Source organism: Entelurus aequoreus, linkage group LG12 (genome assembly GCF_033978785.1).
Source record: "Entelurus aequoreus isolate RoL-2023_Sb linkage group LG12, RoL_Eaeq_v1.1, whole genome shotgun sequence".
Lineage (NCBI taxonomy): Eukaryota > Metazoa > Chordata > Actinopteri > Syngnathiformes > Syngnathidae > Entelurus > Entelurus aequoreus.
Genome location: NC_084742.1, coordinates 50,640,728 through 50,653,927, shown reverse-complemented (window position 1 = coordinate 50,653,927; position 13,200 = coordinate 50,640,728). Strand labels below are relative to the sequence as shown.

The 13,200-nt window shown below is 41.0% G+C and overlaps 1 protein-coding gene across 1 annotated transcript in view; it reads right to left on the bottom strand.

The window, feature by feature from the left end:
• Positions 1 to 13,200, bottom strand: part of zanl (zonadhesin, like) — a 167,512-nt gene that overhangs the window by 136,758 nt on the left and 17,554 nt on the right. Inside the window, exon 5 of the mRNA XM_062064427.1 lies at positions 3,991 to 4,075. Within this exon, the coding sequence (XP_061920411.1) occupies positions 3,991 to 4,075 (85 nt within the window). The remainder of the gene's footprint in view (positions 1 to 3,990; positions 4,076 to 13,200) is intronic.

The following is a 13,200-nucleotide window of genomic DNA, read 5'->3' as shown; positions in this document are numbered from 1 at the left end:
TTCCATTGGCAGCAAAACAGGCTCAGAGCATAATACTACCACCACCATGCTTGAATGTAGGCATGGTGTTACTGAGATTAAAGGCCTCGCCTTTTCTCCTCCAAACATATTGCTGGGTATTGTGGCCAAAAAGCTCAATTTGTGTTTCATCTGACATTACATGGACAAAGATAAGACCTTCTGGAGGAAAGTCCTGTGGTCAGATGAAACAAAAATTTGGCTGTTTGGCCACAAAACCCAGCAATATGTTTGGAGGAGAAAAGGTGAGCCCCTTAAGTCCTAGGAACACCATGCCCACCATCAAGCATGGTGGTGGTAGTATTATGCCCTGGGCCTGCCAATGGAACTGGTGCTTTACAGAGAGTAAATGGGACAACCTAAAATCATCAGCCTGGAGGTTGGGTCTTGGGTGCATTGGTTGATTGATTGATTGAAACTTTTATTAGTAGATTGCACAGTTCAGTACATATTCCGTACAATTGACCACTAAATGGTAACAGCCAAATACGTTTGTCAACTTGTTTAAGTCGGTGTCCACGTTAATCAATTCATGGTACAAATATATACTATCAGCATAATACAGTCATCACACAAGTTAATCATCAGAGTATATACATTGAATTATTTACATTATTTACAATCCGGGTGGTGGGATGAGGAGGGTTTGGTTGATAACAGCACTTCAGTCATCAACAATTGCATCATCAGAGAACTGGGCATTGAAACAGTGTAGGTCTGACTTGGTAGGATATGTACAGCGAGCAGAGAACATAGTGAGTTCAGATAGCATAAGAACAAGTATATACATTAGAAATACATTTGATTATTTACATTTGGTTATTTACAATCCGGGGAGGTGGGATTTGGAGGGGGGAGGGTGTTAGTCAAGGGTTGTAGTTGCCTGGAGGTGTTGTTTTAGTGCGGTTTTGAAGGAGGATAGAGATGCACTTTCTTTTACACCTGTTGGGAGTGCATTCCATATTGATGTGGCATAGAAGGAGAATGAGTTTAGACCTTTGTTAGATCGAAATCTGGGTTTAACGTGGTTTGTGGAACTCCCTCTGGTGTTGTGGTTATGGCGGTCATTTACGTTAAGGAAGTAGTTTGACATGTACTTCGCTATCAGGGAGGTGTAGCGGATTTTATAGACTAGGCCCAGTGCAAGTTGTTTTACTCTGTCCTCCACCCTGAGCCAGCCCACTTTGGAGAAGTGGGTTGGAGTGAGGTGTGATCTGGGGTGGAGGTCTAAAAGTAACCTGACTGGGATGTTTGGAGTCTAGATTAGAGGGTTTTGTATGTATACTTTTGATCCAGCAGATTTGGTCACATTTTCAGTAGACCCATAACAAATTCATAAAAGAACCAAACTTCATAAATTTTTTTGTGACCAACAAGTATGTGCTCCAATCACTCTATCACAAAAAAATAAGAATTGTAGAAATTATTGGAAAATCAAGACAGCCATGACATTATGTTCTTTACAAGTGTATGTAAACTTTTGACCACGACTGTATATCGGACATAGTATACATAGTACATAGTATCACCTACCTTTACTGCACACCAGCCGAATGAAAGGTGTGGCGTTTTAAGCATGTCTGTGACACGCGCCGCTGATAACAGTTGATTGTTGACACTTGTTTTCGTGTGCTGGAGTACGCCCTTCTGCGCTACAGTGCACGTGCCCGCACAGCGCATACTGTCTCTGCATGTCACGTGCAAGATGGCGTGCAGGCAGGGTTCCACAAACCACAAGCAAGTCGCCGCAACACACACACATATATATATATATACACTACCGTTCAAAAGTTTGGGGTCACATTGAAATGTCCTTATTTTTGAAGGAAAAGCACTGTACTTTTCAATGAAGATAACTTGAAACTAGTCTTAATTTTAAAGAAATACACTCTATACATTGCTAATGTGGTAAATGACTATTCTAGCTGCAAATGTCTGGTTTTTGGTGCAATATCTACATAGGTGTATAGAGGCCCATTCCCAGCAACTATCACTCCAGTGTTCTAATGGTACAATGTGTTTGCTCATTGGCTCAGAAGGCTAATTGATGATTAGAAAACCCTTGTGCAATCATGTTCACACATCTGAAAACAGTTTAGCTCGTTACAGAAGCTACAAAACTGACCCTCCTTTGAGCAGATTGAGTTTCTGGAGCATCACATTTGTGGGGTCAATTAAACGCTCAAAATGGCCAGAAAAAGAGAACTTTCATCTGAAACTCGACAGTCTATTCTTGTTCTTAGAAATGAAGGCTATTCCACAAAATTGTTTGGGTGACCCCAAACTTTTGAACGGTAGTGTATATATATATATATACATACATATATATACATATGTATATATATATATATATATATATATATATATATATATATATATATATATATATATCTATATATATATATATATATATATATATATATATATATATATTAGGGCTGTGAATCTTTGGGTGTCGCACGGTTCGATTCAATATCGATTCTTGGGGTCACAATTCGATTCAAATTGATTTTTTTTTCAATTCAACACTATTCTCTATTCAAAAACGATTTTTTTTTTCCCCAATTCAAAAGGATTCTCTATTCATTCAATACATAGGATTTCAGCAGGATCTACCCCAGTCTGCTGACATGCAAGCAGAGTAGTAGATTTTTGTAAAAAGCTTTTATAATTGTAAAGGACAATGTTTTATCAACTGATTGCAATAATATAAATTTGTTTTAACTATTAAATGAACCAAAAATATGACTTATTTTATCTTTGTGAAAATATTGGACACATGTATTGTCAAGCTTATGAGATGTGATGCAAGTGTAAGCCACTGTGACACTATTGTTCTTTTTTAATTTTTTTTTATAAATGTCTAATGATAATGTCAATGAGGGATTTTTAATCACTGCTATGTTGAAATTGTAACTAATATTGATACTGTTGTTAATAATATTCATTTTTGTTTCACTACTTTTGGTTTGTTCTGTGTCGTGTTTGTGTCTCCTCTCAATTGCTCTGTTTATTGCAGTTCTGAGTGTTGCTGGGTAAAGTTTGGTTTTGGAATTTGATTGCATTGTTATGGTATTGCTGTGTATTGTTTTGTTGGATTGATTAATAAAAAAAAATAAAAAAATAAAATAAAATAAAAAATACAAAAAATTAAAAATCGATTCTTTCAACGTGAGAATCGCGATTCGAATTCGAATCGATTTTTTCCCACACCCCTAATATATATATATATATATATATATATATATATATATATATATATATATATATATATATATATATATATATATATATATATATATATATATATATATATATATATATATATATATATACAGTATATATATGTGTGTGTGTGTATATTTTATTTTTTTAATGTTATTATTTATTATTATTTGTTTTGTTTTGTTGCTGTTGTCCCTCTCTTTCCCCACAATTTTCTTCTTCTGTCTTCTTTTTTCTTCTTCTTTCTATCCCCTCTTGCTGCGTCAAACACTCAATATATCCAAACATTTAATAAGTCAAATCTGTACAGCAGATATGGGCATCTACATCAACAATATGATATGCCTGAGCGGCTGGACATAATTTGGGACGCCCCATGACACCTCGACCATAACCTTATCTTAATCCTGAATCTAACCCTAACATTAAACATACACTGTAACACTAATCATAACTCCTAAAACTAATCACGAACCTGAACCCCAACCTCAACTCTAACACTAAATACAGTAAGCCCGAATGGAAACCTTAACACTAATTCCTATTTCTATCCCTTGAACCTAACTCATTAAGATAAGCGTGCTTTAAATAACTCTAGCCTCAACCATTAAACCTAATCCTAAACAATACCGCTCAACCTTTAATCTAACCCCAATATTTACTCTAACTCTAACCCTTATCCAAAACCGCACCTTAACCCTGACCTTGAACTCTATGCCCTGACGAATTCACAGCTGTTTCACTCACCAGGACAGGCTTCTTCCGTAATGACGATGTTATCCAGCGCTGAGTCACAGGAAGCGTTGAGTCCTCTCTGAGCCTCGAACACAATCTAGTCAAATCAAGAACAAGTTCATTAGCATAAAACCTCAACATGAAATGTGAAAACATGCAATTGCTACAACTGCAATTGGCACCGATTACAATGTTTGATTCATTTGCTATCACAGCGTACAGAAGAAAATACTTCATAAAAACGTTATTTCAACTGGAGACTAATTTGAAAAAAATACCATTTCCAAGTATTGTCAATAACTTTTTTCACAAAAAGTCTTAGACTACTATACATTGTCATGATTTTTTTTTAAACACTGAACAAAAACATAAACGCAACACTTGTTTTTGCTCTCATTTTTCACGAGTTGAAAGATATAAAAGATATAAAACTTGTACTACATAAACAAAATACCTATTCCTCTCAAATATTGTTCACAAATCTGTCTAAAATCTGTGTTAGTGAGCATTTCTTCTTTGGCAAGAAAATCCATCCCACCTCACAGGTATGGCATATCAAGATGCAGACTAAACAGCATAATTATTGCACAGGTGTGCCTTAGGCTGCCCACAATAAAAGGCTACTCTGAAAAGTGCAGTTTTATCACACAGCACGATGCCACAGATGTCCCAAGTTTTAAGGGAGCGTTCAGTTGGCGTGCTGACTGCAGGAATGTCCACCAGAGCTGTTGCCCGTGGATTGAATGTTAATTTCTCTACCATAAGCCATCTCCAAAGGCGTTTCAGGGAATTTGGCGGTTCATCCAACCGGCCACACAACCACAGACCACATGTTACCACACCAGCCCAGGACCTCCACATCTAGCAGGTGCACCTCCATGATCGTCTGGGACCAGCCACCGCTGCAACAATTGGTTTGCATAACCAAATAATTTCTGCACAAACTGTGAGAAACCATCTCAGGGAAGCTAATCTGCATGCTTGTCGTCCTCATCAGAGTCTCGACCTGACTGCAGTTCGTCGTCGTAACCGACTTGTGTGGGCAAATGGTCACAAATGGGGGGGGGGGGGGGGGGGGGGGGGAGGGGAGTAAAAGGCTTAACCATGAGATGTTCAAAAACGAAGTAATAAAATAAAAAAAGTTTTAATATTTCTCTTTTGGTCTATGCTTTCTATGTGATTTTGGTGTGGTTCCTGTATATTTTGATCATGTTCATGGTCAAAATCGCGGAAATTCCATGTTTCCTTAACAAAATAACAAGGCAGACGAGAAGTGAGGTAGTCCCGCCACGGCTACACACAAAGTGTATTGAGCGTGTGCGTGCGAGGGCGCGTGTGCTTGTTGCCACAGGGAAAAGATAGGCCATGAGGCAGCAAGTACCTCTGCCTCAAAGTAGGGGGCGATATATCAAAAGTTCATGAACTGCCAACACCTTAAGGAGTAAAAGAAAACAAAAACAAACGACAACTGCTACGCTTTCCCGCAAACAAACCCTCCATTTTTCACCCTAAAAATGGAGGATTTGATTTCTAAAATAAGGAATTTTTCAAAACTGAACTCTCAATCAAAGCAAGAAGTCATTAATACTGGGAGACCAAAGCCAGAGCTGCCAGATTTGATTCAAACGTGTGTGGTCCGAGGCAGTGACGTGCAGTGAGGTTTGAGGTTGGGGAGGCACTGACCCACTAGTCAGATTTACAAACATACAGTATGATGTTAAGTCACTGACTCGCAAGTCAGATTTACAAACTTGACAGTATGATGCAATGGCACCGGCTCAAAATCACAAAAACACACAGTATGATGCTAGAATAAAACATTTCAACACACTTAGCACACAATTAACACAGCAACTGCAGAGCAGACAACTTTGGCCGGGGGGCCGGGCTGTATATATAAAGATATGTATTCCTTGCGCACTAATTGACTGAATTAATTAATTGTGTCCTGGGCATGACGTTAAAGTGCATCCGGCAGTGGAGGCTCCTCTATGGGGTCTTGGGGCACTAGGAGGTTAACCCCTTTACTACTGTTACCCCAGGTGGCCCTTGGCAAGGGCCTAGTACCTGACTGCCCCCTAGCCAGGGATACGGTGAAGACTTCAACGGCGGACCAGGCGGAAGACGATAGATTTAAGAACTACCACAACGGCTGCGATGGAGGAAGAAGGCTGCAGCAGAAAAGGGTCCCCAGTCGTCTTGGACTCCATGCCACTGGACCCTGACCCGATTCTGTCAAGGATCGTGTGGTGACTGTCTGTGCACCAGTCTCCCCACGAACAAAGTCACGCACAAGCATCCTCCATAAAGGGATACACCCCTACCAGGAGGATCGTCATACTCGCTCGAGTGACCGCCGATGATGATGAATTGACTGAAAGAGCGCCACTTGCTGCGTGCTCGCCTGACACTGCGGCGCAAGCGCAATGATGTCACGTTATCGTTGGTAAAATGCATTTTTAGACAATATGATATGCCTGAGTGTCTAGGAGACACAGAGAGTAACAAGCGGTGGAAAATAGATTAGAAAGGACAGATTTTTCAAAATAATGATAAAAAAAAAAAATTATAAATAAAAACATTATTATACTTGGGCCGGATTTTGGACGCTGGCGTGCCGCATTTGGCCCGCAGGCCGTAGTTTGGAGACCCCTGCACTAGACAGTATATCTTACCTTTACTTGTAAATGAAGTCCATTCGCCTTTCCTTCTCGACGAAGATCTCTATGACTTTGTTGTAGAAGTCCTCCTTTTTCTCTTTTTCTTTGAGTTTTAAAAGTCTTCCTTTTTACTTGAGATAATTGCCACGAAATGCAAGCTCCTGTTTCCCCAAAAAGCAAGTGGCGTTTATCAGCTCTTTTAATACCTCACGATGTTCCTTCACATTGGCATTGTGGATGCTGATATTTAGTCTCCGTTGTTCATTTAGAGCCAGATCAATACGTGACATTCCAAACGTTTTTAAAGAAATCTGACCTGGAATGTGGGCAGATGAGCTTTCATGTTTTTCGAGGCTTTTTGGCAGGTTTTTCAGATCCATCCCATTCCATCCATTTTTCTACCGCTTGTCCCTCTCGGGGTCGCGGGGGATGCTGGAGCCTATCTCAGCTGTATTCGGGCTGAAGGCAGGGTACACCCTGGACAAGTCGCCTACTCAGTATATCCCATTTGGGTCCAAACACGGTCACTCGTTGAGAATAAAAGGCAGGGAAAGCAATAAATAAGTTTTTTGTAGTATACCAATCCTTTTGAAATGAAGTTATTTTCTGTCCTCGGACCACACACGTTTGAATAAAATCTGGCAGCTCTGGCGTTGGTCTCCCAGTATTAATGACTTCTTGCTTTGATTGAAAGTCCAGTCTTGAAAAATGCCTTAATTTAGAAATCAAATCCTCCATTTTTAGGACGAAAAAGTATCACAGTTTGCAGGAAGTGTAGCAGTTGTTGTCTGTTGTTTTCTTCTTCTACTTCTTAAGGGTTAACCGGCGTTGGCAGTTCAACTTTTGATATATCGCCCCCTACTTTGAGGCAGAGGTACTTGCTGCCTCATGGCCTGTCTTTTCCCCGTGGAAACAAGCACGCGCCCCCTCGCACGCACACGCTCAATACGTACTACAGCTGTGTCCCAATTCAGGGTCTGCATCCTTCGGAGGACCCGGCCTACGCAGCCTCAGAAGGCTGGCCCTTCGGAGGCACCTCAGAAGGATGCGTCACCCGTTGTTAAATGGGACAGTCTAGGCTGCGGAGGACACTTACATTTTAAAGTGTATTCGCTGCCGGTGCCGGTGCCGCTGCTTGTATTTGCCGCCATCGTCAAAAAGATCCCGGTTGAACAAAAGCGCGCAAAGCATCTTGGGAAATGGGAGGCCACGAAGAATAGTCGCGGTGCATCCTCCGAATACAGGGAAAAGGAGGGCGCATTCTTTGGCTGCATTTGGAGGAGCCTTTGAATTTGAATGAATAGGGACAGCCTTCGCGCAGCATTGTGACGTAAGCGGCCTTCAAATTCGCCCTTCGAAGGATGCAGACCCTGAATTGGGACACAGCTAATGTAGCCGTGGAGGCACTTCCTGTGGCTGCCTCACTTCTCGTCTGCCTTGTTATTTTGATCAGGAAACACGGAATTTCCGCTATTTTGACCATGAAAATGATCAAAACATACAGGAACCACACCAAAATCATATAGAAAGCATAGACCAAAAGAGCAATATTACAACTTATTTTATTTTATTACTTAGTTTTTGAACATCTCATGGTTAAGCCTTTTACCCCCCCCCCCCTGGTGGCAAGGTGAGGCACTGCCTCACTTGCCTCCCCTGACAGGACAGAAAATAATTAGTATACTGGAAAAGAATGGCTTTGTGGCTGTGCTACAAAAAAAACAATGATTATCACACACACACTAGGTGCGGTGACATTTGTCCTCTGCATTTGACCATCCCCTTGTTCAACCCCTGGGAGGTGAGGGGAGCAGTGGGCAGCAGCAGTGCCGCGCCCAGGAATCATTTTTGGTGATTTAACCCCCAATTCCAACCCTTGATGCTGAGTGCCAAGCAGGGAGGTAATGGGTCCCATAGTTATAGTCTTTGGTATGACTCGGGCGGGTTTGAACTCACAACCTACCGATCTCAGGGCGGACACACTAACCACTAGGCCACTGAGTAGGTTTATTGCTTTCCCTGCCTTTTATTATCAACGAGTGACCGTGTTTGGACCCAAATGGAATATACTGATCTGAAAAATCTGCCAAGAAGCCTCGAAAAACATGAAAAGCTCATCATGTCACAAAGTTATAACAAATATAACAAATGGCAACTTCCTATGAGGAGTTTTATTGTACATCTATAAACAAGCTCATTGGTGTGTCTAGTGCACAGGTGTCAAACTCAAAGCCCGCGGGCCAGATCTGGCCCTCTACGTCATTTTATATGGCCCACAAAAGTCTGGAAATAATCAATCAATCAATCAATCAATGTTTATTTATATAGCCCTAAATCACAAGTGTCTCAAAGGGCTGTACAAGCCACAACGACATCCTCGGTACAGAGCCCACATACGGGCAAGGAAAAACTCACCCCAGTGGGACGTCGGTGAATGACTATGAGAAACCTTGGAGAGGACCGCATATGTGGGTAACCCCCCCCCCTCTAGGGGAGACCGAAAGCAACGGATGTCGAGTGGGTCTGACATAACATTGTGAAAGTCCAGTCCACAGTGGATCCAACACATCAGCGGGAGTCCAGTCCACAGCGGGGCCAACAGGAAACCATCCCGAGCGGAGACGGGTCAGCAGCGCAGAGATGTCCCCAACCGATGCACAGGTTAGTGGTCCACCCGGGGTCCCGGCTCTGGACAGCCAGCACTTCATCCATGGCCACCGGACCTATGCAACTCCCCCTCGCAAGGGACAGGGGAGAAGAGGAGAGAAGAAAAGAAACGGCAGATCAACTGGTCTAAAAAAGGGGGGGTCTATTTAAAGGCTAGATTATACAAATTAGTTTTAAGATGGGACTTAAATGCTTCTACTGAGGTAGCATCTCTAACTGTTACCGGGAGGGCATTCCAGAGTACTGGAGCCCGAATAGAAAACGCTCTATAGCCCGCAGACTTTTTTTTGGCTCTGGGAATCACTAATAAGCCGGAGTTCTTTGAACGCAGATTTCTTGTCGGGACATATGGTACAATACAATCGGCGAGATAGGCTGGAGCTAAACCGTGTAATATTTTATACGTAAGTAGTAAAACCTTAAAGTCGCATCTTAAGTGCACAGGAAGCCAGTGCAAGTGAGCCAGTATAGGCGTAATATGATCAAACTTTCTTGTTTTTGTCAAAAGCCTTGCAGCCGCATTTTGTACCAACTGTAATCTTTTAATGCTAGACATAGGGAGGCCCGAAAATAATACGTTACAGTAATCGAGACGAGACGTAACGAACGCATGAATAATGATCTCAGCGTCGCTAGTGGACAAGATGGAACGAATTTTAGCGATATTACGGAGATGAAAGAAGGCCGTTTTAGTAACACTCTTAATGTGTGACTCAAACGAGAGAGTTGGGTCGAAGATAATACCCAGATTCTTTACCGAGTCTCCTTGTTTAATTGTTTGGTTGTCAAATGTTAAGGTGGTATTATTAAATAGATGTTGGTGTCTAGCAGGACCGATAATCAGCATTTCCGTTTTCTTAGCGTTGAGTTGCAAAAAGTTAGCGGACATCCATTGTTTAATTTCATTAAGACACGCCTCCAGCTGACTACAGTCCGGCGTGTTGGTCAGCTTTAGGGGCATGTAGAGTTGAGTGTCATCAGCATAACAGTGAAAGCTAACACCGTACTTGCGTATGATGTCACCCAGCGGCAGCATGTAAATACTAAAGAGTGCAGGGCCAAGAACCGAACCCTGGGGAACTCCGCACGTTACCTTGACATAGTCCGAGGTCACATTGTTATGGGAGACGCACTGCATCCTGTCAGTAAGATAAGAGTTAAACCAAGACAAGGCTAAGTCTGACATACCAATACGTGTTTTGATACGCTCTAATAAAATATTATGATCGACGGTATCGAAAGCGGCGCTAAGATCAAGAAGCAGCAACATAGATGACGCATCAGAATCCATCGTTAGCAATAGATCATTAGTCATTTTTGCGAGGGCTGTCTCCGTAGAGTGATTTGCCCTGAAACCGGATTGAAAAGGTTCACAGAGATTGTTAGTCACTAAGTGTTCATTTAGCTGCTGTGCAACAGTTTTTTCGAGAATTTTGGAAATAAACGGAAGGTGGGAGACCGGTCGGTAGTTTACCATGAGGTCAGGATCGAGGTTAGGTCTTTTGAGCAGAGGATGAATAACCGCTTTTTTGAATGCTAGGGGAACAGTGCCGGAGGAAAGTGATAAGTTTATAATATTTAACACTGATGGACCTAATAATACAAACAGTTCCTTGATAAGTTTCCCAGGAAGTGGGTCAAGTAAACATGTTGTTTGTTTTATCCCACTTACACGCTGTAATAATTCCTCTAATGTTATTTCATCAAAAATAGAGAGACTATTTTGGAGGGCAGTGTCCGTCGTATATACAGTCGTATTTGTGTTAATAGAGCCCAGTTGTAGCTGGGATGCGTTGTCTTTAATCTCCTTTCTAATGAGTTCAATTTTCTTATTAAAGAAATTCATAAAATCATCTGCCGAGTGGGTGGAGCTACTGGGAGGAGTCCCTTGTTGGGTTAGCGATGCTACTGTACTAAACAGAAATTTAGGATCGTTTTTGTTGAGGCGGATGAGATTTGAGTAGTATTTAGTTTTAGCTAAGGTAAGCATGCGTTTATAAGTTATTAAACTATCACTCCATGCTTGATGGAAAACCTCAAGTTTAGTCGCGCGCCATTTGCGTTCCAGTTTTCTACATGATAATTTCTGAGCTCTAATTTCTTCTGTAAACCATGGGGTGCGCCTTTTAGGGGCCCTTTTTTGCTTTAGCGGTGCTATACTATCAATAATTTCGCGCAAGGCATCGTCAAAGTTGTTAGTGAGTTTATCAATAGAGCCGACATAATTTGGGAATGGTGCTATTACCGAAGGTCAGCAAGAGTCATCGTTGTGGCAGCATTAATGTTGCGGCCGCTATAGCAGTTATTATTATTATTAGCTTGTTGACAAAGAGTCAAAACTTCAAATTTTATAAGGTAATGATCGGACATTACTTTAGTATATGGAAGTATCATAACTTTGGAGGTGGTGACACCCCTGACAAGCACTAGATCTATTGTATTACCGTTGCGATGCGTGGGTTCATGTATTATTTGTGTAAGACCACAGCTATCAATTATGGTTTGGAGCGCCACGCACTGAGGGTCCGATGGGGTATTCATATGGATATTAAAGTCCCCCATTATGATTATATTGTCGGCGTGCGTCACTAGATCAGCAACGAACTCTGAGAATTCACTGATAAAGTCCGAATAGGGCCCAGGGGGGCGGTAGATAACAGCCAGGTCGAGAGGTAGCGGTGTGACAGACCTCATAGTAAGCACCTCAAACGATTTATATTTATTATTTAGGTTAGGGGTAAGGTTGAAATTTTCATTGTATATTAGTGCGACACCCCCTCCCCTTTTAAGAGGGCGGGCAACATGCGCATTCGTATAGTTAGGAGGAGATGCCTCATTGAGCGCAAAAAATTCGTCCGGTTTGAGCCAGGTTTCGCTAAGACCAATGACGTTAAGATTGTTGTCTCTAATGACCTCATTAACCAATAACGCCTTGGGAGACAATGATCTTATGTTTAAAAAGCCCATATTATAGGTATTGGGCTGTTTTGACGAGTTTTTGTTAAGATTATCCGTAGTGGCAATATTAACAATGTTGCGTTTATTATGCGTAGTGCACTTTAAATAGTTTCGACCATATCTAGGAATTGATATGACGGGAATTTTCCGATTGTTTGCTTGGTGCTGCAATAGACTGGACATATCATAATTTGCCACCTCAGTAGAATGCATGTCCACCCCTGACACAGACACAACAGAAAAAACATTATGTGAATTGTGTATTATTCTAAGAGAATTGCTATGCGTACATGGATTATCCAGCCTGGCGCTGGCTAGTTCTAGCTTAACTGACTCCTCACCCGGACTAACAGACATTGTAATTGCCTGTGACCGGGCTTGCTCGGTCTTATTTTCTTACTAAAGGTATTAGGGTTTTTTTGTAGTTTTATAGGGAAAACAACTAGTGTCCAATATTGCAACAAATATATTATCTAACTTTGTTGGTCAAAATCCAAGTAAATACTTAAATATCTGCTTAACTTATGATTTCAAAGCAAGTTATCAATCAAATTCCATCCATCCATTTTCTACCGCTTGTCTCTAATCGTACACTATAAAAATGACCAATAGATTTTACTGTAAAATTTAGGGAGTTTTTTACAGCATATTACTGTAAGTTGAAACAAAACGACCAATGTTTGTTTTTTTACAGTAAAATTCTGTCGACTGAGCTGTCAGTTTTTTGTTTTTTTACTGTAAAATCCACGGTTGATGATTTTATGGTACCACACTTTATTATGGTAAAAAACTGGCAGCTGAGTTGCCAAAATAAAATTAAACAGCGGTACTGTATTTCTATTTACAGTAATATGTTGTAAAAAATAATAATAATAAAAGAAAAACACCATGTTTTACAGTAAAAGTCTGGCAATTAAGCTGCCAGTTTTTTTCTGTA